The following is a 24,806-nucleotide window of genomic DNA, read 5'->3' on the forward strand; positions in this document are numbered from 1 at the left end:
TGATTGAGCCACAGACGTATGGGTTGTACCATTGTATTCCTCTATATATACAGCAAGCCAGTGGTAGCTGCGCGGAAAAGCATTTTGGGAAGTTCTTTCTTTGCACCAAGAGACACCACCCACTCTAGTCTCCTCGCCGACCGACAGGGACTCTGACTGACTGTCGTCTTCGTGATTTCTGTAGCTTTGACAACAGAATGGAAAATGAACACACAACAGACAGGATGGACACAGCGAACACATTGAGCTCAGACGTCACAGACTCCAGTAAAAGAGTAAGTTATTTGATTGAGAAGTATAAAGATGTAGGATTTGGTCAGCCTCGGAAATTCTCTAAGGAGCCACAGTCTCAAGTCTGCATGTCCTCCGTAGTGCGTAGTTTTGGAAACGTTGGCACTTTGTGCGCTGCGCCTCCTGGCTCAAGCAACAACAGTGCCATGTTCAAAGACTGTACGGTCAGAGATAACGCATCACTTATCAATAAAGCGTTTTATGACCGCTCTGACCCTGTGCGCTGGACAGAGGTGCATGGTATAGAGGGAGTGAAGGATTCCACGTTACCGCAGCCGATCCCAACAGTAACTCATGAAAGTTTGCAGAGAGCGGCTACGAACATGATATCGACACCCAGTTCAACCACAGCCACCGGGGTCTGTAGGATCATCAAAGATGAGAAGGAGCCGTCACTAATCATGGAAACACCGTGTCCCGATTTTGACCTAACGGCCAACATCCCTACCCTCGAGAGCTGTTATGACAGCGAGAGGAAACAACAACAGTTAGGTTTTCTGGATGATTCCGCAGCGTCTTTCCCCACCTCCGCGCCTGGACAACAGCACCAACAAGTACTATTGGACTGTTCACCGAACTTTCTAGTCGACTTGAATCAGAACGACCAGATGTCGACGGTTCCCCAGGTCCGTGCAGACTCACGCGGTGTTCCCTTTCCTACTCATCCCGGTAAGGGCATGCTGAGTTTTGATGTAATGAGCAGTAACGGACAGGGTCCACAGCAGCATTTGATGATTTATAAGAGTGAAATGCCCAGATGGTCCATTCAGACCTCTCCTACTCATTCCTCGTTTTGGTGCCAGTCCAGCGGGGTCTCCGAGGACCAGTACCCACACCATGGCTACTCCTCCCCGGATGGAATTCACACCTCAGCCCTGCTCCAGAGGTCCCCAACCTATACAGGATATGGCGGGTAAGATTGACGCATTATTTAAAGTATAGCTGACCATAACCTTTGTAAAAGTCTCAGCAGTTTGGCATCTTTCAGATAATTTAAATGTGGTTTCTTATTCATGCATTCGCTTTTGTTTGTTTGTTGCCAAAATTAATCTGATTTGATTTGATGAGCTTGTTTTATTATTCCTCAATCAGCCAATTGCTGTGATATCAGGGTGCCAATGTTGTCAGTGTAAATAACCAATGGCTCATTCCCTGGTTCTGCAGTGTTCCACCCCAGAGACTATGTATGATCTGTGGAGATGAGGCCTCAGGGTGTCACTATGGGGTCCTCACATGTGGAAGCTGCAAAGTGTTCTTTAAACGAGCGGTCGAAGGTAAGCAACACCATATCAGAGGATTGTAACAGTATATGGTATGGAGATTTGACTTGGACGTTTAAAGAATGACCACCGGTTGAACACTGCCATGGTACATGGGAGTAGCATATGGTTGAGAGGAAAGGTTAATGAGGATGTTTCAGGAAGAAAATATAAACATGTGTGGTTAAAAAAACAATAAATATTGAGGGTTATTGTGGCCTTTTGAGCCCTAAACATTGACACCAGACACGACAGGACTTTACAGTTTTTACTAAGCACCATTTGTGCCTTTTTTATAAACTAATGGCACACAACTAAAGCAAAGCACAGACAGTATCACACAGTATCACAGTAACCAGTGTTCACAATGTTCTTCTTTTCTGACTTGTTTTGGTCTCGTAATCTTAGAGATTTATTGGAGCCTCTCAGTCTGACCACGGTCATGTCTCTCAGTCTGACCACGGTCATGTCTCTCAGTTTAACCATGGTCATGTCTCTCAGTCTGACCACGGTCATGTCTCTCAGTCTGACCACGGTCATGTCTCTCAGTCTGACCACGGTCATGTCTCTCAGTCTGACCACGGTCACGTCTCTCAGTCTGACCACGGTCACGTCTCTCAGTCTGACCACGGTCACGTCTCTCAGTCTGACCACGGTCACGTCTCTCAGTCTGACCACGGTCACGTCTCTCAGTCTGACCACGGTCATGTCTCTCAGTCTGACCATGGTCATGTATATCAGTCTGACTATGGTCATGTCTCTCAGTCTGACCACGGTCATGTCTCTCAGTCTGACCATGGTCATGTCACTCAGTCTGACTATGGTCATGTCTCTGTCTGACCACGGTCATGTCTCTCAGTCTGACCATGGTCATGTCTCTCAGGTTAACCACGGTCATGTCTCTCAGTTTAACCATGGTCATGTCTCTCAGTTTAACCATGGTCATGTCTCTCAGTTTAACCACGGTCATGTTTCTCAGTCTGACCATGGTCATGTCTCTCAGTCTGACCATGGTCATGTCTCTCAGTTTAACCACGGTCATGTCTCTCAGTCTGACCATGGTCATGTCACTCAGTCTGACCATGGTCATGTTTCTCAGTCTGACCATGGTCATGTTTCTCAGTCTGACCATGGTCATGTCACTCAGTCTGACTATGGTCATGTCTCTCAGTCTGACCATGGTCATGTCTCTCAGTCTGACCATGATCATGTCTCTCAGTTTAACCATGGTCATGTCTCTCAGTCTGACCATGGTCATGTCTCTCAGTCTGACCACGGTCATGTCTCTCAGTTTAACCATGTTCATGTCTCTCAGTCTGACCATGTTCATGTCTCTCAGTTTGACCATGGTCATGTCTCTCAGTCTGACCACGGTCATGTCTCTCAGTCTGACCATGGTCATGTCTCTCAGTTTAACCATGGTCATGTCTCTCAGTCTGACCACGGTCATGTCTCTCAGTTTAACCACGGTCATGTCTCTCAGTCTGACCATGTTCATGTCTCTCAGTCTGACCATGGTCATGTCTCTCAGTCTGACCACGGTCATGTATATCAGTCTGACTATGGTCATGTCTCTCGGTCTGACCATGGTCATGTCTCTCAGTCTGACCATGGTCATGTCTCTCAGTCTGACCACGGTCATGTCTCTCAGTCTGACCATGGTCATGTCTCTCAGTTTAACCATGGTCATATCTCTCAGTCTGACCATGTTCATGTCACTCAGTCTGACTATGGTCATGTCTCTCAGTTTAACCATGGTCATGTCTCTCAGTCTGACCACGGTCATGTCTCTCAGTCTGACCACGGTCATGTCTCTCAGTCTGACCACGGTCATGTCTCTCAGTCTGACCACGGTCACGTCTCTCAGTCTGACCACGGTCACGTCTCTCAGTCTGACCACGGTCACGTCTCTCAGTCTGACCACGGTCACGTCTCTCAGTCTGACCACGGTCACGTCTCTCAGTCTGACCACGGTCATGTCTCTCAGTCTGACCATGGTCATGTATATCAGTCTGACTATGGTCATGTCTCTCAGTCTGACCACGGTCATGTCTCTCAGTCTGACCATGGTCATGTCACTCAGTCTGACTATGGTCATGTCTCTGTCTGACCACGGTCATGTCTCTCAGTCTGACCATGGTCATGTCTCTCAGGTTAACCACGGTCATGTCTCTCAGTTTAACCATGGTCATGTCTCTCAGTTTAACCATGGTCATGTCTCTCAGTTTAACCACGGTCATGTTTCTCAGTCTGACCATGGTCATGTCTCTCAGTCTGACCATGGTCATGTCTCTCAGTTTAACCACGGTCATGTCTCTCAGTCTGACCATGGTCATGTCACTCAGTCTGACCATGGTCATGTTTCTCAGTCTGACCATGGTCATGTTTCTCAGTCTGACCATGGTCATGTCACTCAGTCTGACTATGGTCATGTCTCTCAGTCTGACCATGGTCATGTCTCTCAGTCTGACCATGATCATGTCTCTCAGTTTAACCATGGTCATGTCTCTCAGTCTGACCATGGTCATGTCTCTCAGTCTGACCACGGTCATGTCTCTCAGTTTAACCATGTTCATGTCTCTCAGTCTGACCATGTTCATGTCTCTCAGTTTGACCATGGTCATGTCTCTCAGTCTGACCACGGTCATGTCTCTCAGTCTGACCATGGTCATGTCTCTCAGTTTAACCATGGTCATGTCTCTCAGTCTGACCACGGTCATGTCTCTCAGTTTAACCACGGTCATGTCTCTCAGTCTGACCATGTTCATGTCTCTCAGTCTGACCATGGTCATGTCTCTCAGTCTGACCACGGTCATGTATATCAGTCTGACTATGGTCATGTCTCTCAGTCTGACCATGGTCATGTCTCTCAGTCTGACCATGGTCATGTCTCTCAGTCTGACCACGGTCATGTCTCTCAGTCTGACCATGGTCATGTCTCTCAGTTTAACCATGGTCATGTCTCTCAGTCTGACCACAGTCATGTCTCTCAGTCTGACCATGGTCATGTCTCTCAGTTTAACCATGGTCATGTCTCTCAGTCTGACCACGGTCATGTTTCTCAGTCTGACCATGGTCATGTCTCTCAGTTTAACCATGGTCATGTCTCTCAGTCTGACCACGGTCATGTTTCTCAGTCTGACCATGGTCATGTCTCTCAGTTTAACCATGGTCATGTCACTCAGTCTGACCATGGTCATGTCACTCAGTTTAACCATGGTCATGTCTCTCAGTTTAACCATGGTCATGTCTCTCAGTCTGATAAAAGAACAGTTTGCAGTTCTCCCAGTGTCAGCTCAATGAGTTTAAAGAGTTGAACGGCAAGATGACAGCAATCTGTAAGCCATTGATAGAGGACATCAGTTCTGTGTGTGAACCCATGATTACAATGACAGATAAATCAGACTCGAGGGAAAATCAAGGTGAAATATGGTTGTGGACAGGATTGCAGAATCTCCACGTGAGACCTGTATGAAGTCTGAGGACAAAGTTAGGGAAATGATCTCTGAGTAATTGAATATGGACCACAGGAAGATTGAGGTGGAGCACGCCCACAGGACTGGAAAACCCACCACCGGGCCCAGGTGACAGGCCCAGGTGACAGGCCCAGGCCGATGGTCGTCAAGTTCCTGAGATTCAAGGACAAGGTTGCGTTTCTGGAAAGAGCCAAGAACTTGAGAGGAATGTATATCTTCCTCAACAAGGACTATCCTGAAACTGTGCGCCAGAAGAGGAAAGAACTGATCCCAGCCATGAAAGCTGCCAGAGCTCGTGGGAACATTGCTTACATCCGCTATGACAGGCTCATTGTCCACCCTCCCTCCCAGAAGCCTGGAAGGGATGAGAGAGCCAAGCCTGTGGGTTCATAGCTTCAACCCCACAGCACACACACCAATTGATTAATGGACTGCTGAATGTATATTTTTTTTATTTAGCTCTTTTCAGTATTATGTCAATCTCTGATAAGCTACCCAGGAAAGGGCTGAAATTAGCCCATGTTAATATTGTAACGATGTGCGCTGATAGTCGGGAAGCAAGTTCAGGGGGTGAGTGTTTTAATAAATAAACACAACATAATACAAAAACAAGAAACACAAACAACGCACAGAACTGACACTGGAACAGAAACAATAACGCCTGGGGAAGGAACCAAAGGGAGTGACATATGTAGGGAAGGTAATCAAGGAGGTGATGGGGTACAGGTGAGTCTGATGACGCGCAGGTGAGCGTAACAATGGTGACAGGTGTGTGCCATAACGAGAGAGGGAGAGGCCAGAGAGGGAGCACACGTGACAGTACCCCCCTCTGAGACCTGCGGCTCCAGCCACAGGACGCCGACCAAAAAGACGATCACGGGGATCAGGAGGGGACCGGTCACCTCTGCTGAGGCGCGGGAAGTCTGTCAGTCCTGCTGAGATGGGGGAGCATGGCGACCTAGAGCACCGGAGAGAGCATACGTGACAGTACCCCCTCCCGTGTGCGTTCGGCTCCAGCCACAGGACGCCAACCAAAAGGACGATCCTGGGGATCAGGAGGGGAACGGTCACCCCTGCTGATGCGCGGGAACCTGTCGCTTGGCTGGGGCACGGGAGCCTGGCGATCCGGTGAAGGCATGAGAGCCTGATGAGCCGGCTGTAGCAGGGGAGCCTGGCGATCTGTCTGAGGCATGAGAGCCTGACGAGCCGGCTGTAGCAGGGGAGCCTGGCGATCTGTCTGAGGCATGAGAGCCTGACGAGCCGGCTGTAGCAGGGGAGCCTGGCGATCTGTCTGAGGCATGAGAGCCTGACGAGCCGGCTGTAGCAGGGGAGCCTGGTGATCTGTCTGAGGTATGAGAACCTGATGAGCCAGCTGTAGCAGGGGAGCCTGGTGATCTGTCTGAGGCATGAGAGCCTGACGAGCCGGCTGTAGCAGGGGAGCCTGGCGATCTGTCTGAGGCATGAGAGCCTTACGAGCCGGCGGTAGCAGGGGAGCCTGGCGATCTGTCTGAGGCATGAGAGCCTGACGAGCCGGCTGTAGCAGGGGAGCCTGGTGATCTGTCTGAGGCATGAGAACCTGATGAGCCAGCTGTAGCAGGGGAGCCTGGTGATCTGTCTGAGGCATGAGAGCCTGACGAGCCGGCTGTAGCAGGGGAGCCTGGCGATCTGTCTAAGGCATGAGAGCCTGACGAGCCGGCTGTAGCAGGGGAGCCTGGTGATCTGTCTGAGGCATGAGAGCCTGACGAGCCGGCTGTAGCAGGGGAGCCTAGTGATCTGTCTGAGAGCCTGATGAGCCGGCTGTAGCAGGGGAGCCTGGTGATCTGTCTGAGGCATGAGAGCCTGACGAGCCAGCTGTAGCAGGGGAGCCTGGTGATCTGTCTGAGGCATGAGAGCCTGACGAGCCGGCTGTAGCAGGGGAGCCTGGTGATCTGTCTGAGAGCCTGACGAGCCGGCTGTAGCAGGGGAGCCTGGTGATCTGTCTGAGGCATGAGAGCCTGACGAGCCGGCTGTAGCAGGGGAGCCTGGTGATCTGTCTGAGGCATGAGAGCCTGACGAGCCAGCTGTAGCAGGGGAGCCTTGTGATCTGTCTGAGAGCCTGACGAGCCAGCTGTAGCAGGGGAGCCTGGCGATCTGTCTGTGAGCCTGACGAGCCGGCTGTAGCAGGGGAGCCTGGTGATCTGTCTGAGGCATGAGAGCCTGACGAGCCAGCTGTAGCAGGGGAGCCTGGTGATCTGTCTGAGGCATGAGAGCCTGACGAGCCGGCTGTAGCAGGGGAGCCTGGCGATCTGTCTGAGGCATGAGAGCCTTACGAGCCGGCGGTAGCAGGGGAGCCTGGCGATCTGTCTGAGGCATGAGAGCCTGACGAGCCGGCTGTAGCAGGGGAGCCTGGCGATCTGTCTGAGGCATGAGAGCCTGACGAGCCGGCTGTAGCAGGGGAGCCTGGCGATCTGTCTGAGGCATGAGAGCCTGACGAGCCGTCTGTAGCAGGGGAGCCTGGTGATCTGTCTGAGGTATGAGAACCTGATGAGCCAGCTGTAGCAGGGGAGCCTGGCGATCTGTCTGAGGCATGAGAGCCTGCCGAGCCGGCTGTAGCAGGGGAGCCTGGCGATCTGTCTGAGGCATGAGAGCCTTACGAGCCGGCGGTAGCAGGGGAGCCTGGCGATCTGTCTGAGGCATGAGAGCCTGACGAGCCGGCTGTAGCAGGGGAGCCTGGTGATCTGTCTGAGGCATGAGAACCTGACGAGCCGGCTGTAGCAGGGGAGCCTGGCGATCTGTCTGAGGCATGAGAGCCTGACGAGCCGGCTGTAGCAGGGGAGCCTGGTGATCTGTCTGAGGCATGAGAGCCTGACGAGCCGGCTGTAGCAGGGGAGCCTACTGATCTGTCTGAGAGCCTGATGAGCCGGCTGTAGCAGGGGAGCCTGGTGATCTGTCTGAGGCATGAGAGCCTGACGAGCCGGCTGTAGCAGGGGAGCCTGGTGATCTGTCTGAGGCATGAGAGCCTGACGAGCCAGCTGTAGCAGGGGAGCCTGGTGATCTGTCTGAGGCATGAGAGCCTGACGAGCCGGCTGTAGCAGGGGAGCCTGGTGATCTGTCTGAGGCATGAGAGCCTGTTGAGCCGGCTGTAGCAGGGGAGCCTGGTGATCTGTCTGAGAGCCTGATGAGCCGGCTGTAGCAGGGGAGCCTGGTGATCTGTCTGAGGCATGAGAGCCTGTTGAGCCGGCTGTAGCAGGGGAGCCTGGTGATCTGTCTGAGAGCCTGACGAGCCGGCTGTAGCAGGGGAGCCTGGTGATCTGTCTGAGGCATGAGAGCCTGACGAGCCGGCTGTAGTAGGGGAGCCTGGTGATCTGTCTGAGTTATGAGAGCCTGACGAGCCGGCTGTAGCAGGGGAGCCTGGTGATCTGTCTGAGAGCCTGATGAGCCGGCTGTAGCAGGGGAGCCTGGTGATCTGTCTGAGGCATGAGAGCCTGACGAGCCGGCTGTAGCAGGGGAGCCTGGCGATCTGTCTGAGGCATGAGAGCCTGACGAGCCGGCTGTAGCAGGGGAGCCTGGTGATCTGTCTGAGGCATGAGAGCCTGACGAGCCGGCTGTAGCAGGGGAGCCTGGTGATCTGTCTGAGAGCCTGATGAGCCGGCTGTAGCAGGGGAGCCTGGCGATCTGTCTGAGGCATGAGAGCCTGACGAGCCGGCTGTAGCAGGGGAGCCTGGTGATCTGTCTGAGGCATGAGAGCCTGACGAGCCAGCTGTAGCAGGGGAGCCTGGTGATCTGTCTGAGGCATGAGAGCCTGACAGGCCGGCTGTAGCAGGGGAGCCTGGCGATCTGTCTGAGGCATGAGAGCCTGACGAGCCGGCTGTAGCAGGGGAGCCTGGTGATCTGTCTGAGGCATGAGAGCCTGACGAGCCGGCTGTAGCAGGGGAGCCTGGTGATCTGTCTGAGAGCCTGATGAGCCGGCTGTAGCAGGGGAGCCTGGTGATCTGTCTGAGGCATGAGAGCCTGACGAGCCAGCTGTAGCAGGGGAGCCTGGTGATCTGTCTGAGGCATGAGAGCCTGACGAGCCAGTTGTAGCAGGGGAGCCTGGTGATCTGTCTGAGGCATGAGAGCCTGACGAGCCGGCTGGCGCAGGGGAGCCTGGTGATCTGTCTGAGGCATGAGAGCCTGTTGAGCCGGCTGTAGCAGGGGAGCCTGGTGATCTGTCTGAGAGCCTGATGAGCCGGCAGTAGCAGGGGAGCCTGGTGATCTGTCTGAGGCATGAGAGCCTGTTGAGCCGGCTGTAGCAGGGGAGCCTGGTGATCTGTCTGAGAGCCTGACGAGCCGGCTGTAGCAGGGGAGCCTGGTGATCTGTCTGAGAGCCTGATGAGCCGGCTGTAGCAGGGGAGCCTGGTGATCTGTCTGAGGCATGAGAGCCTGACGAGCCGGCTGTAGCAGGGGAGCCTGGTGATCTGTCTGAGAGCCTGATGAGCCGGCTGTAGCAGGGGAGCCTGGTGATCTGTCTGAGGCATGAGAGCCTGACGAGCCGGCTGTAGCAGGGGAGCCTGGCGATCTTTCTGAGGCATGAGAGCCTGACGAGCCGGCTGTAGCAGGGGAGCCTGGTGATCTGTCTGAGGCATGAGAGCCTGACGAGCCGGCTGTAGCAGGGGAGCCTGGTGATCTGTCTGAGAGCCTGATGAGCCGGCTGTAGCAGGGGAGCCTGGTGATCTGTCTGAGGCATGAGAGCCTGACGAGCCAGCTGTAGCAGGGGAGCCTGGTGATCTGTCTGAGGCATGAGAGCCTGACGAGCCAGCTGTAGCAGGGGAGCCTGGTGATCTGTCTGAGGCATGAGAGCCTGACGAGCCGGCTGTAGCAGGGGAGCCTGGTGATCTGTCTGAGGCATGAGAGCCTGTTGAGCCGGCTGTAGCAGGGGAGCCTGGTGATCTGTCTGAGAGCCTGATGAGCCGGCTGTAGCAGGGGAGCCTGGTGATCTGTCTGAGGCATGAGAGCCTGTTGAGCCGGCTGTAGCAGGGGAGCCTGGTGATCTGTCTGAGAGCCTGACGAGCCGGCTGTAGCAGGGGAGCCTGGTGATCTGTCTGAGGCATGAGAGCCTGACGAGCCGGCTGTAGTAGGGGAGCCTGGTGATCTGTCTGAGGCATGAGAGCCTGACGAGCCGGCTGTAGCAGGGGAGCCTGGTGATCTGTCTGAGAGCCTGATGAGCCGGCTGTAGCAGGGGAGCCTGGTGATCTGTCTGAGGCATGAGAGCCTGACGAGCCGGCTGTAGCAGGGGAGCCTGGCGATCTGTCTGAGGCATGAGAGCCTGACGAGCCGGCTGTAGCAGGGGAGCCTGGTGATCTGTCTGAGGCATGAGAGCCTGACGAGCCGGCTGTAGCAGGGGAGCCTGGTGATCTGTCTGAGAGCCTGATGAGCCGGCTGTAGCAGGGGAGCCTGGTGATCTGTCTGAGGCATGAGAGCCTGACGAGCCAGCTGTAGCAGGGGAGCCTGGTGATCTGTCTGAGGCATGAGAGCCTGACGAGCCGGCTGTAGCAGGGGAGCCTAGTGATCTGTCTGAGGCATGAGAGCCTGACGAGCCGGCTGTAGCAGGGGAGCATGGTGATCTGTCTGAGGCATGAGAGCCTGACGAGCCGGCTGTAGCAGGGGAGCCTGGTGATCTGTCTGAGGCAGGTGTGCAGGATAATCAGCAGCCTGATGACCTGGAGGCCGGAGAGGGAGTATACGTGACAAATATATGTAGCCGTAGACATAAGGTTCATTAAATCAATAATTTGCAAACATCAGATAACATTCATAAACCAGCCATTTCTGAGACTCACTTAGATAATTAATCTGATGATACAATAGCAGCAATACAAGGATATAACATCTACAGAAGAGACAGAAATGCATAGTGTTGCTGTATATATTCAGAGTCATATCCCTGTAATGTTTATAGGGGAGGTGTTGTATATATTCAGAGTCATATCTCTGTAATGTTTATAGGGGAGGTGGTGTATATATTCAGAGTCATATCCCTGTAATGTTTATAGGGGAGGTGTTGTATATATTCAGACCCATATCCCTGTAATGTCTATAGGGGAGGTGTTGTATATATTCAGAGTCATATCCCTGTAATGTTTATAGGGGAGGTGTTGTTGTATATAGTCAGAGCCATATCCCTGTAATGTTTATAGGGGAGGTGTTGCTGTATATATTCAGACCCTGTAATGTTTATAGGGGAGGTGTTGCTGTATATATTCAGAGTCATATCCCTGTAATGTTTATAGGGGAGGTGTTGTATATAGTCAGAGTCATATCCCTGTAATGTTTATAGGGGAGGTGTTGCTGTATATATTCAGAGCCATATCCCTGTAATGTTTATAGGGGAGGTGTTGTATATATTCAGAGTCATATCCCTGTAATGTTTATAGGGGAGGTGTTGTATATAGTCAGAGCCATATCCCTGTAATGTTTATAGGGGAGGTGTTGTATATATTCAGAGTCATATCCCTGTAATGTTTATAGGGGAGGGGTTGTATATAGTCAGAGCCATATCCCTGTAATGTTTATAGGGGAGGTGTTGTTGTATATAGTCAGAGACATATCCCTGTAATGTTTATAGGGGAGGTGTTGCTGTATATATTCAGAGTCATATCCCTGTAATGTTTATAGGGGAGGTGTTGTTGTATATATTCAGAGCCATATCCCTGTAATGTTTATAGGGGAGGTGTTGCTGTATATATTCAGACCCTGTAATGTTTATAGGGGAGGTGTTGCTGTATATATTCAGAGCCATATCCCTGTAATGTTTATAGGGGAGGTGTTGTATATAGTTAGAGCCATATCCCTGTAATGTTTATAGGGGAGGTGTTGTATATAGTCAGAGCCATATCCCTGTAATGTTTATAGGGGAGGTGTTGTATATAGTCAGAGCCATATCCCTGTAATGTTTATAGGGGAGGTGTTGCTGTATATAGTCAGAGCCATATCCCTGTAATGTTTATAGGGGAGGTGTTGCTGTATATATTCAGAGCCATATCCCTGTAATGTTTATAGGGGAGGTGTTGTATATAGTCAGAGCCATATCCCTGTAATGTTTATAGGGGAGGTGTTGCTGTATATATTCAGAGCCATATCCCTGTAATGTTTATAGGGGATGTGTTGTATATAGTCAGAGCCATATCCCTGTAATGTTTATAGGGGAGGTGTTGCTGTATATATTCAGAGCCATATCCCTGTAATGTTTATAGGGGAGGTGTTGCTGTATATATTCAGTCATATCCCTGTAATGTTTATAGGGGAGGTGTTGTATATAGTCAGAGCCATATCCCTGTAATGTTTATAGGGGAGGTGTTGTTGTATATATTCAGTCATATCCCTGTAATGTTTATAGGGGAGGTGTTGTATATAGTCAGAGCCATATCCCTGTAATGTTTATAGGGGAGATGGTGTATATAGTCAGAGCCATATCCCTGTAATGTTTATAGGGGAGGTGTTGCTGTATATATTCAGAGCCATATCCCTGTAATGTTTATAGGGGAGGTGTTGTATATATTCAGAGCCATATCCCTGTAATGTTTATAGGGGAGGTGTTGTTGTATATAGTCAGAGCCATATCCCTGTAATGTTTATAGGGGATGTGTTGCTGTATATATTCAGAGTCATATCCCTGTAATGTTTATAGGGGAGGTGTTGCTGTATATATTCAGTCATATCCCTGTAATGTTTATAGGGGAGGTGTTGTATATATTCAGAGTCATATCCCTGTAATGTTTATAGGGGAGGTGTTGTATATAGTCAGAGTCATATCCCTGTAATGTTTATAGGGGAGGTGTTGTATATAGTCAGAGCCATATCCCTGTAATGTTTATAGGGGAGGTGTTGTATATATTCAGAGCCATATCCCTGTAATGTTTATAGGGGAGGTGTTGTTGTATATAGTCAGAGCCATATCCCTGTAATGTTTATAGGGGATGTGTTGCTGTATATATTCAGAGTCATATCCCTGTAATGTTTATAGGGGAGGTGTTGCTGTATATATTCAGTCATATCCCTGTAATGTTTATAGGGGAGGTGTTGTATATATTCAGAGTCATATCCCTGTAATGTTTATAGGGGAGGTGTTGTATATAGTCAGAGTCATATCCCTGTAATGTTTATAGGGGAGGTGTTGTATATAGTCAGAGCCATATCCCTGTAATGTTTATAGGGGAGGTGTTGTTGTGTATATTCAGAGCCATATCCCTGTAATGTTTATAGGGGAGGTGGTGTATATAGTCAGAGCCATATCCCTGTAATGTTTATAGGGGAGGTGTTGCTGTATATAGTCAGAGCCATATCCCTGTAATGTTTATAGGGGAGGTGTTGCTGTATATAGTCAGAGCCATATCCCTGTAATGTTTATAGGGGAGGTGTTGTATATATTCAGAGTCATATCCCTGTAATGTTTATAGGGGAGGTGTTGCTGTATATATTCAGACCCTGTAATGTTTATAGGGGAGGTGTTGTATATATTCAGAGTCATATCCCTGTAATGTTTATAGGGGAGGTGGTGTATATAGTCAGAGCCATATCCCTGTAATGTTTATAGGGGAGGTGTTGCTGTATATATTCAGAGCCATATCCCTGTAATGTTTATAGGAGAGGTGTTGTTGTATATATTCAGAGCCATATCCCTGTAATGTTTATAGGGGAGGTGGTGTATATAGTCAGAGCCATATCCCTGTAATGTTTATAGGGGAGGTGTTGTTGTATATATTCAGACCCTGTAATGTTTATAGGGGAGGTGTTGTATATATTCAGAGTCATATCCCTGTAATGTTTATAGGGGAGGTGTTGTTGTATATATTCAGACCCTGTAATGTTTATAGGGGAGGTGTTGTATATATTCAGAGTCATATCCCTGTAATGTTTATAGGGGAGGTGGTGTATATAGTCAGAGCCATATCCCTGTAATGTTTATAGGGGAGGTGTTGCTGTATATATTCAGAGTCATATCCCTGTAATGTTTATAGGGGAGGTGTTGTTGTATATATTCAGAGCCATATCCCTGTAATGTTTATAGGGGAGGTGGTGTATATAGTCAGAGCCATATCCCTGTAATGTTTATAGGGGAGGTGTTGCTGTATATATTCAGAGCCATATCCCTGTAATGTTTATAGGGGAGGTGTTGCTGTATATATCCAGAGTCATATCCCTGTAATGTTTATAGGGGAGGTGTTGTATATATTCAGACCCTGTAATGTTTATAGGGGAGGTGTTGCTGTATATATTCAGAGTCATATCCCTGTAATGTTTATAGGGGAGGTGTTGTTGTATATATTCAGAGCCATATCCCTGTAATGTTTATAGGGGAGGTGTTGCTGTATATATTCAGACCCTGTAATGTTTATAGGGGAGGTGGTGTATATATTCAGACCCTGTAATGTTTATAGGGGAGGTGTTGTATATAGTCAGAGCCATATCCCTGTAATGTTTATAGGGGAGGTGTTGTATATAGTCAGAGCCATATCCCTGTAATGTTTATAGGGGAGGTGTTGTATATAGTCAGAGCCTGTAATGTTTATAGGGGAGGTGTTGCTGTATATATTCAGACCCTGTAATGTTTATAGGGGAGGTGTTGTATATATTCAGAGTCATATCCCTGTAATGTTTATAGGGGAGGTGGTGTATATAGTCAGAGCCATATCCCTGTAATGTTTATAGGGGAGGTGTTGCTGTATATATTCAGAGCCATATCCCTGTAATGTTTATAGGGGAGGTGTTGCTGTATATATCCAGAGTCATATCCCTGTAATGTTTATAGGGGAGGTGTTGTATATATTCAGACCCTGTAATGTTTATAGGGGAGGTGTTGCTGTATATATTCAGAGTCATATCCCTGTAATGTTTATAGGGGAGGTGTTGTTGTATATATTCAGAGCCATATCCCTGTAATGTTTATAGGGGAGGTGTTGCTGTATATATTCAGACCCTGTAATGTTTATAGGGGAGGTGGTGTATATATTCAGACCCTGTAATGTTTATAGGGGAGGTGTTGTATATAGTCAGAGCCATATCCCTGTAATGTTTATAGGGGAGGTGTTGTATATAGTCAGAGCCATATCCCTGTAATGTTTATAGGGGAGGTGTTGTATATAGTCAGAGCCTGTAATGTTTATAGGGGAGGTGTTGCTGTATATATTCAGACCCTGTAATGTTTATAGGGGAGGTGTTGTATATATTCAGAGTCATATCCCTGTAATGTTTATAGGGGAGGTGGTGTATATAGTCAGAGCCATATCCCTGTAATGTTTATAGGGGAGGTGTTGCTGTATATATTCAGAGCCATATCCCTGTAATGTTTATAGGAGAGGTGTTGTTGTATATATTCAGAGCCATATCCCTGTAATGTTTATAGGGGAGGTGGTGTATATAGTCAGAGCCATATCCCTGTAATGTTTATAGGGGAGGTGTTGTTGTATATATTCAGACCCTGTAATGTTTATAGGGGAGGTGTTGTATATATTCAGAGTCATATCCCTGTAATGTTTATAGGGGAGGTGTTGTTGTATATATTCAGACCCTGTAATGTTTATAGGGGAGGTGTTGTATATATTCAGAGTCATATCCCTGTAATGTTTATAGGGGAGGTGGTGTATATAGTCAGAGCCATATCCCTGTAATGTTTATAGGGGAGGTGTTGCTGTATATATTCAGAGTCATATCCCTGTAATGTTTATAGGGGAGGTGTTGTTGTATATATTCAGAGCCATATCCCTGTAATGTTTATAGGGGAGGTGGTGTATATAGTCAGAGCCATATCCCTGTAATGTTTATAGGGGAGGTGTTGCTGTATATATTCAGAGCCATATCCCTGTAATGTTTATAGGGGAGGTGTTGCTGTATATATCCAGAGTCATATCCCTGTAATGTTTATAGGGGAGGTGTTGTATATATTCAGACCCTGTAATGTTTATAGGGGAGGTGTTGCTGTATATATTCAGAGTCATATCCCTGTAATGTTTATAGGGGAGGTGTTGTTGTATATATTCAGAGCCATATCCCTGTAATGTTTATAGGGGAGGTGTTGCTGTATATATTCAGACCCTGTAATGTTTATAGGGGAGGTGGTGTATATATTCAGACCCTGTAATGTTTATAGGGGAGGTGTTGTATATAGTCAGAGCCATATCCCTGTAATGTTTATAGGGGAGGTGTTGTATATAGTCAGAGCCATATCCCTGTAATGTTTATAGGGGAGGTGTTGTATATAGTCAGAGCCTGTAATGTTTATAGGGGAGGTGTTGCTGTATATATTCAGACCCTGTAATGTTTATAGGGGAGGTGTTGCTGTATATATTCAGACCCTGTAATGTTTATAGGGGAGGTGGTGTATATATTCAGACCCTGTAATGTTTATAGGGGAGGTGTTGTATATAGTCAGAGCCATATCCCTGTAATGTTTATAGGGGAGGTGTTGTATATAGTCAGAGCCATATCCCTGTAATGTTTATAGGGGAGGTGTTGTATATAGTCAGAGCCTGTAATGTTTATAGGGGAGGTGTTGCTGTATATATTCAGACCCTGTAATGTTTATAGGGGAGGTGTTGTTGTGTATATTCAGAGCCATATCCCTGTAATGTTTATAGGGGAGGTGTTGTATATAGTCAGAGCCATATCCCTGTAATGTTTATAGGGGAGGTGTTACTGTATATAGTCAGAGTCATATCCCTGTAATGTTTATAGGGGAGGTGTTGCTGTATATAGTCAGAGTCATATCCCTGTAATGTTTATAGGGGAGGTGTTGTATATATTCAGAGCCATATCCCTGTAATGTTTATAGGGGAGGTGTTGTTGTATATAGTCAGAGCCATATCCCTGTAATGTTTATAGGGGAGGTGTTGTATATATTCAGAGTCATATCCCTGTAATGTTTATAGGGGAGGTGTTGTATATATTCAGTCATATCCCTGTAATGTTTATAGGGGAGGTGTTGTATATATTCAGAGTCATATCCCTGTAATGTTTATAGGGGAGGTGTTGTATATAGTCAGAGCCATATCCCTGTAATGTTTATAGGGGAGGTGTTGTATATATTCAGAGCCATATCCATGTAATGTTTATAGGGGAGGTGTTGTATATAGTCAGAGTCATATCCCAGTAATGTTTATAGGGGAGGTGTTGTATATATTCAGAGCCATATCCCTGTAATGTTTATAGGGGAGGTGTTGTATATAGTCAGAGTCATATCCCTGTAATGTTTATAGGGGAGGTGTTGTTGTATATATTCAGAGCCATATCCCTGTAATGTTTATAGGGGAGGTGTTGTATATAGTCAGAGTCATATCCCTGTAATGTTTATAGGGGAGGTGTTGCTGTATATATTCAGAGCCATATCCCTGTAATGTTTATAGGGGAGGTGTTGTATATAGTCAGAGTCATATCCCTGTAATGTTTATAGGGGAGGTGTTGTTGTATATATTCAGAGCCATATCCCTGTAATGTTTATAGGGGAGGTGTTGTATATATTCAGAGCCATATCCCTGTAATGTTTATAGGGGAGGTGTTGCTGTATATATTCAGACCCTGTAATGTTTATAGGGGAGGTGTTGCTGTATATATTCAGACCCTGTAATGTTTATAGGGGAGGTGTTGCTGTATATTCAGAGCCATATCCCTGTAATGTTTATAGGGGAGGTGTTGCTGTATATATTCAGACCCTGTAATGTTTATAGGGGAGGTGTTGCTGTATATATTCAGAGCCATATCCCTGTAATGTTTATAGGGGAGGTGTTGTTGTATATAGTCAGAGTCATATCCCTGTAATGTTTATAGGGGAGGTGTTGTTGTATATAGTCAGAGCCATATCCCTGTAATGTTTATAGGGGAGGTGTTGTATATAGTCAGAGCCATATCCCTGTAATGTTTATAGGGGAGGTGTTGCTGTATATATTCAGAGTCATATCCCTGTAATGTTTATAGCGGAGGTTTTGCTGTATATATTCAGAGTCATATCCCTGTAATGTTTAGAGAAGATCTTATGTCAAGTGTTATTGAAGTGTTGTGGTTGCAGGTTCACCTGGCACATCTAAAGCCTTTTATTGTGGGGTGTTGCTATATACCAAGTGCTAACTGTCTGTATCTAAATAATATATGTGAAATGCTTAATATTGTATGTGATGTAAACAGAGATGTCTACTTTCTTGGGGACCTGAATATTGACTGGTTTTCATCAAGCTGTCCGCTCAACAGGAAGCTTCTCACTGTAACCAGTGCCTGTAATCTGGTTCAGGTTATCAATCAACCTACCAGGGTGTTTACAAACACTACAGGAACAAGATCATCTACATGTATCGATCACATCTTTACCAATACTATAGAACTTTGTTCTAAACCTGTATCCGTACCCATTGGATGCAGTGATCACAATATAGTGGCTATATCCAGGAGATTCAAAGTTTCAACAGCTGGGACTAAAATAAGAGATCATATAAGAGATCATATAAAATATAAGAGATCATATAAAATATTTAGCTGTGACTCATGTGGATGAAGTTAAAAAATATTAGTTGGTCTGATGTGATTAATGAGGAGCATCCAGACGCTATGTAATGTGTGTGTAGGTGGCAGGGACAGACTTAATATGACTCCAAAACCAAAATGACATAATAAATAAAAGTGTGTTCCAGAACCCGTCGCACCAACACATAATACACAAACATACAAAACAAACAATCTCTGACAAGGACACGATGGGAAACAGAGGGTTAAATACACAACATGTAATTAATGGGATTGGAACCAGGTGTGAAGGAAGACAAGACAAAACAAATGGAAAATGAAATATGGATCAGTGATGGCTATTAGATCGGTGACGTCGACCACCGAACACCGCCCGAACAAGGAGAGGGACCAATTTCGGTGGAGGTTTTGACAGCATCCCCCCCTGACGCGTGGCTCAAGCCGTGCGTCGGCACCGACCTCGGAGACGACCCGGAGGGCGAAGCGCAGGGCGATCCGTATGGAGATAGTGGAAATCTCGCAGCATGGAAGGATTCAACACATCCTCCACTGGAACCCAGCATCTCTCCCCCGGGCCATAACCCTCCCAGTCCACGAGGTACTGAAGGCCCTTCGCCCCGAAGTCTCGAATCCAGTATGGAACGAACGGAGTAAGCCTGGGCCCCCTCGACGTCCAGATGGGGCCGAGGGACCTCCTGCACCTCAGGCTCCTGGAGTGGACCAGCCACCACCGGCCTGAGGGGAGACACATGGAACGAGGGGTTAATATGGTAATCGGGGGGAAGCTGTAACCTGTAACATACCTTGTTCAGTCTCCTCAGGACTTTGAATGGCCCCACAAACCGCGGACCCAGCTTCCGACAGGGCAGGTGGAGGGGCAGGTTTTGGGTAGAGAGCCAGACCCTCACTGCGGTGACGGTCTGCGCCAACTTTCTGGCTGAAGGTGGACATGGGCAGCGTTCTTCCGTGTGCCAGAACCAGTCGTCCACCGCAGGAGCCTCGGTCTGACTCTGATGCCAAGGAGCCAGAACCGGCTGATACCCCAATACACACTGAAATGGAGAAAGGTTAGTGGATTAGTGGCAGAGCGAGTTCTGGGCCATCTCTGCCCAGGGCACGAACGCCGCCCACTCCCCTGGCCGGTCCTGGCAATAAGACCTCAGAAACCTACCCACATCCTGGTTAACTCTCTCCACCTGCCCGTTACTCTTGGGGTGAAAACCTGAGCTAAGGCTGACCGAGACCCCCAGACGTTCCATGAATGCCTTCCAGACCCTTGATGTGAACTGGGGACCCCGATCAGACACTATATCCTCAGGCACCCCGTAGTGCCGGAAGACGTGTGTAAACAGGGCCTCCACAGTTTGTAGGGCCGTAGGGGGACCGGGAAACGGGAGGAAAGGGCAGGACATAGAAAAATGATCCACAACGACCAAGATCGTGGTGTTTCCCTGTGAAGGTGGAAGAACGGTTAGGAAATCCACCGACAGGTGTGACCACGGCCGTTGTGGAACGGTTAAGGGTTGTAACTTACCTCTGGGCAGGTGTCTAGGAGCCTTGCACTGGGTGCACACCGAGCAGGAGGAAATATAAACCCTCACGTCCTTAGCTAAAGTGGGCCACCTGTACTTCCCACTAAGACAGCGCACCGTCCGACCGATCCCAGGATGACCAGAGGAGGGTGACGTGTGGGCCCTGTGTGGGAGTGGGATCCATGGGCCGCTCCTCTGTGTCATACAGCCGGGACAATGCATCTGCCTTAATGTTCTGGGAGCCTGGTCTGTAAGAAAGGGTAAAAACAAACCGGGTGAAAAACATGGCCCACCTTGCCTGGCGAGGGTTCAGTTTCCTCGCCGCCGGGATGTACTCCAGATTGCGGTGGTCAGTCCAGATGAGAAAACGATGTCTAGCCCCCTCAGGCCAATGTCCCCACGCCTTCAGGGCCTTGACGACAGCCAACAACTCCCGGTCCTCCACGTCATAGTTTCGCTCCGCCGGGCTGAGCTTCTTAGAGAAGAAGGCAAAAGGGCGGAGCTTCGGTGGCGTACCCAAGTGCTGAGAGAGCACAGCTCCTATCCCAGCCTCGGACACGTTCACCTCCACTATGAACACCAAAGAGGGATCCTGATGGGCCAGCACGGGAGCCGTGGTAAACAAAGCCCTCAGGTGACTAAAAGCCCTGCCCGCCTCAGCTGACCACTACAATCTGGAGTACGGACCCCCCTTCAGCAGTGAAGTAATGGGAGCCGCTACCTGACCAAAACCGGCGCCTTCCGGCGCCGACAGAGATGGCCGCCTCGCTTCGCGTTCCTAGGAAACTATGCAGTTTTTTGTTTTTTTACGTGTTATTTCTTACATTAGTACCCCAGGTCATCTTAGGTTTCATTACATACAGTTGAGAAGAACTACTGAATATAAGATCAGCGTCAACTCACCATCAGTACGACCAAGAATATGTTTTTCGCAACGCGGGTCCGGTGTTCTGCCTTACAAACAGGACAACGGAGCGGATCCCATGCAGCGACCCAAAAAAACGAAAAAGAGGGAAACGAGGCGGTCTTCTGGTCAGACTCAGGAGACGGGCACACCGTGCACCACTCCCTAGCATTCTTCTTGCCAATGTCCAGTCTCTTGACAACAAGGTTGATGAAATCCGAGCAAGGGTAGCATTCCAGAGGGACATCAGAGACTGTAACGTTCTTTGCTTCACGGAAACGTGGCTCACTGGAGAGACACTATCCGAGGCGGTGCAGCCAACGGGTTTCTCCATGCATCGCGCAGACAGAAACAAACATCTTTCTGGTAAGAAGAGGGGCGGGGGCGTATGCCTTTTGGCTAACGTGACATGGTGTGATGAAAGAAACATACAGGAACTCAAATCCTTCTGTTCACCTGATTTAGAATTCCTCACAATCAAATGTAGACCGCATTATCTACCAAGAGAATTCTCTTCGATTATAATCACAGCCGTATATATCCCCCCCCAAGCAGACACATCGATGGCTCTGAATTAACTTTATTTGACTCTTTGCAAACTGGAAACCATTTATCCGGAGGCTGCATTCATTGTAGCTGGGGATTTTAACAAAAGCTAATCTGAAAACAAGACTCCCTAAATTTTATCAGCATATCGATTGCGCAACCAGGGGTGGAAAGACCTTGGATCATTGTTACTCTAACTTCCGCGACGCATATAAGGCCCTGCCCCGCCCCCCTTTCGGAAAAGCTGACCACGACTCCATTTTGTTGATCCCTGCCTACAGACAGAAACTAAAACAAGAGGCTCCCACGCTGAGGTCTGTCCAACGCTGGTCCGACCAAGCTGACTCCACACTCCAAGACTGCTTCCATCACGTGGACTGGGACATGTTTCGTATTGCGTCAGACAACAACATTGACGAATACGCTTATTCGGTGTGCGAGTTCATTAGAACGTGCGTTGAAGATGTCGTTCCCATAGCAACGATTAAAACATTCCCTAACCAGAAACCATGGATTGATGGCAGCATTCGCGTGAAACTGAAAGCGCGAACCACTGCTTTTAATCAGGGCAAGGTGTCTGGTAACATGACCGAATACAAACAGTGCAGCTATTCCCTCCGCAAGGCTATCAAACAAGCTAAGCGTCAGTACAGAGACAAAGTAGAATCTCAATTCAACGACTCAGACACAAGAGGTATGTGGCAGGGTCTACAGTCAATCACGGACTACAGGAAGAAATCCAGCCCAGTCACGGACCAGGATGTCCTGCTCCCAGGCAGACTAAATAACTTTTTTGCCCGCTTTGAGGACAATACAGTGCCACTGACACGGCCTGCAACGAAAACATGCGGTCTCACCTTCACTGCAGCCGAGGTGAGTAAGACATTTAAACGTGTTAACCCTCTCAAGGCTGCAGGCCCAGACGGCATCCCCAGCCGCGCCCTCAGAGCATGCGCAGACCAGCTGGCCGGTGTGTTTACGGACATATTCAATCAATCCCTATACCAGTCTGCTGTTCCCACATGCTTCAAGAGGGCCACCATTGTTCCTGTTCCCAAAAAAGCTAAGGTAACTGAGCTAAACGACTACCGCCCCGTAGCACTCACTTCCGTCATCATGAAGTGCTTTGAGAGACTAGTCAAGGACCATATCACCTCCACCCTACCTGACACCCTAGACCCACTCCAATTTGCTTACCGCCCAAATAGGTCCACAGACGATGCAATCTCAACCACACTGCACACTGCCCTAACCCATCTGGACAAGAGGAATACCTATGTGAGAATGCTGTTCATCGACTACAGCTCGGCATTCAACACCATAGTACCCTCCAAGCTCGTCATCAAGCTCGAGACCCTGGGTCTCGACCCCGCCCTGTGCAACTGGGTACTGGACTTCCTGACGGGCCGCCCCCAGGTGGTGAGGGTAGGCAACAACACCTCCCCCCCGCTGATCCTCAACACTGGGGCCCCACAAGGGTGCGTTCTGAGCCCTCTCCTGTACTCCCTGTTCACCCACGACTGCGTGGCCACGCACGCCTCCAACTCAATCATCAAGTTTGCGGACGACACAACAGTGGTAGGCTTGATTACCAACAACGACGAGACGGCCTACAGGGAGGAGGTGAGGGCCCTCGGAGTGTGGTGTCAGGAAAATAACCTCACACTCAACGTCAACAAAACTTAGGAGATGATTGTGGACTTCAGGAAACAGCAGAGGGAACACCCCCCTATCCACATCGATGGAACAGTAGTGGAGAGGGTAGCAAGTTTTAAGTTCCTCAACATACACATCACAGACAAACTGAATTGGTCCACTCACACAGACAGCATTGTGAAGAAGGCGCAGCAGCGCCTCTTCAACCTCAGGAGGCTGAAGAAATTCGGCTTGTCACCAAAAGCACTCACAAACTTCTACAGATGCACAATCGAGAGCATCCTGTCGGGCTGTATCACCGCCTGGTACGGCAATTGCCCTAGGACGGCAACCGTAAGGTTCTCCAGAGGGTAGTGAGGTCTGCACAACGCATCACCGGGGGCAAACTACCTGCCCTCCAGGACACCTACACCACCCGATGTCACAGGAAGGCCATAAAGATCATCAAGGACATCAACCACCCGAGCCACTGCCTGTTCACCCCGCTATCATCCAGAAGGCGAGGTCAGTACAGGTGCATCAAAGCTGGGACCGAGAGACTGAAAAACTTCTGTCTTCTAACTTCTAACTTCTTCTATCTCAAGGCCATCAGACTGTTAAACAGCCACCAGTAACATTGAGTGGCTGCTGCCAACACACTGACACTGACTCAACTCCAGCCACTTTAATAATGGGAATTGATGGGAAATTATGTAAATATATCACTAGCCACTTTAAACAATGCTACCTTATATAATGTTACTTACCCTACATTATTCATCTCATATGCATACATATATACTGTACTCTATATCATCGACTGTATTCTTATGTAATACATGTATCACTAGCCACTTTAACTATGCCACTTTGTTTACATACTCATCTCATATGTATATACTGTACTCGATACCATCTACTGTATCTTGCCTATGCTGCTCTGTACCATCACTCATTCATATATCCTTATGTACATATTCTTTATCCCCTTACACTGTGTACAAGACAGTAGTTTTGGAATTGTTAGTTAGATTACTTGTTATTACTGCATTGTCGGAACTAGAAGCACAAGCATTTCGCTACACTCGCATTAACATCTGCTAACCATGGTGTATGTGACAAATAAAATTTGATTTGATTTGAAAACCCCGGATAAACCTCCGGTAGTAGTTGGCAAACCCTAAGAATCGCTGCACCTTCTTAACCGTGGTGGGAGTCGGCCAATTACGCACGGCTGCAATGCGGTCACTCTCCATAGGTGGCAGGGACAGACTTAATATGACTCCAAAACCAAAATGACATAATAAATAAAAGTGTGTTCCAGAACCCGTCGCACCAACACATAATACACAAACATACAAAACAAACAATCTCTGACAAGGACACGATGGGAAACAGAGGGTTAAATACACAACATGTAATTGATGGGATTGGAACCAGGTGTGAAGGAAGACAAGACAAAACCAATGGAAAATTAAAAATGGATCAGTGATGGCTAGAAGATCGGTGTGACGACCCTCCCACTCTGTCTGCTGTATTCTGTCTTTGTTCTTATTTCCTTATTAGGATGCCGGTGGGCGGAGTTGGGAGGGTCGTCAGCTTCATGGGAAACACCTGGGCCAGGTGTCTCCCAGGATAAATAGACCTCTTCCACATTCATGGAGGAGACTCTCTCCATGCAGACACCTTTGTAGATTGT

The 24,806-nt window shown here is 48.4% G+C and overlaps 1 protein-coding gene across 1 annotated transcript in view; it reads left to right on the plus strand.

Moving 5' to 3' along the window:
• pgr (progesterone receptor) overlaps nucleotides 1-24,806 on the plus strand; it is a 62,839-nt gene that overhangs the window by 206 nt on the left and 37,827 nt on the right. The window contains exons 1-2 of the mRNA XM_036965366.2: nucleotides 1-1,204; nucleotides 1,456-1,565. The exon at nucleotides 1-1,204 is cut by the window's left edge and continues 206 nt beyond it. Of these exons, the coding sequence (XP_036821261.2) occupies nucleotides 198-1,204; nucleotides 1,456-1,565 (1,117 nt within the window). The 5' untranslated portion in view covers nucleotides 1-197. The remainder of the gene's footprint in view (nucleotides 1,205-1,455; nucleotides 1,566-24,806) is intronic.

Source organism: Oncorhynchus mykiss, chromosome 27 (genome assembly GCF_057628025.1).
Source record: "Oncorhynchus mykiss isolate SJ-2025 chromosome 27, ASM5762802v1, whole genome shotgun sequence".
Classification (NCBI taxonomy): Eukaryota; Metazoa; Chordata; class Actinopteri; order Salmoniformes; family Salmonidae; genus Oncorhynchus; species Oncorhynchus mykiss.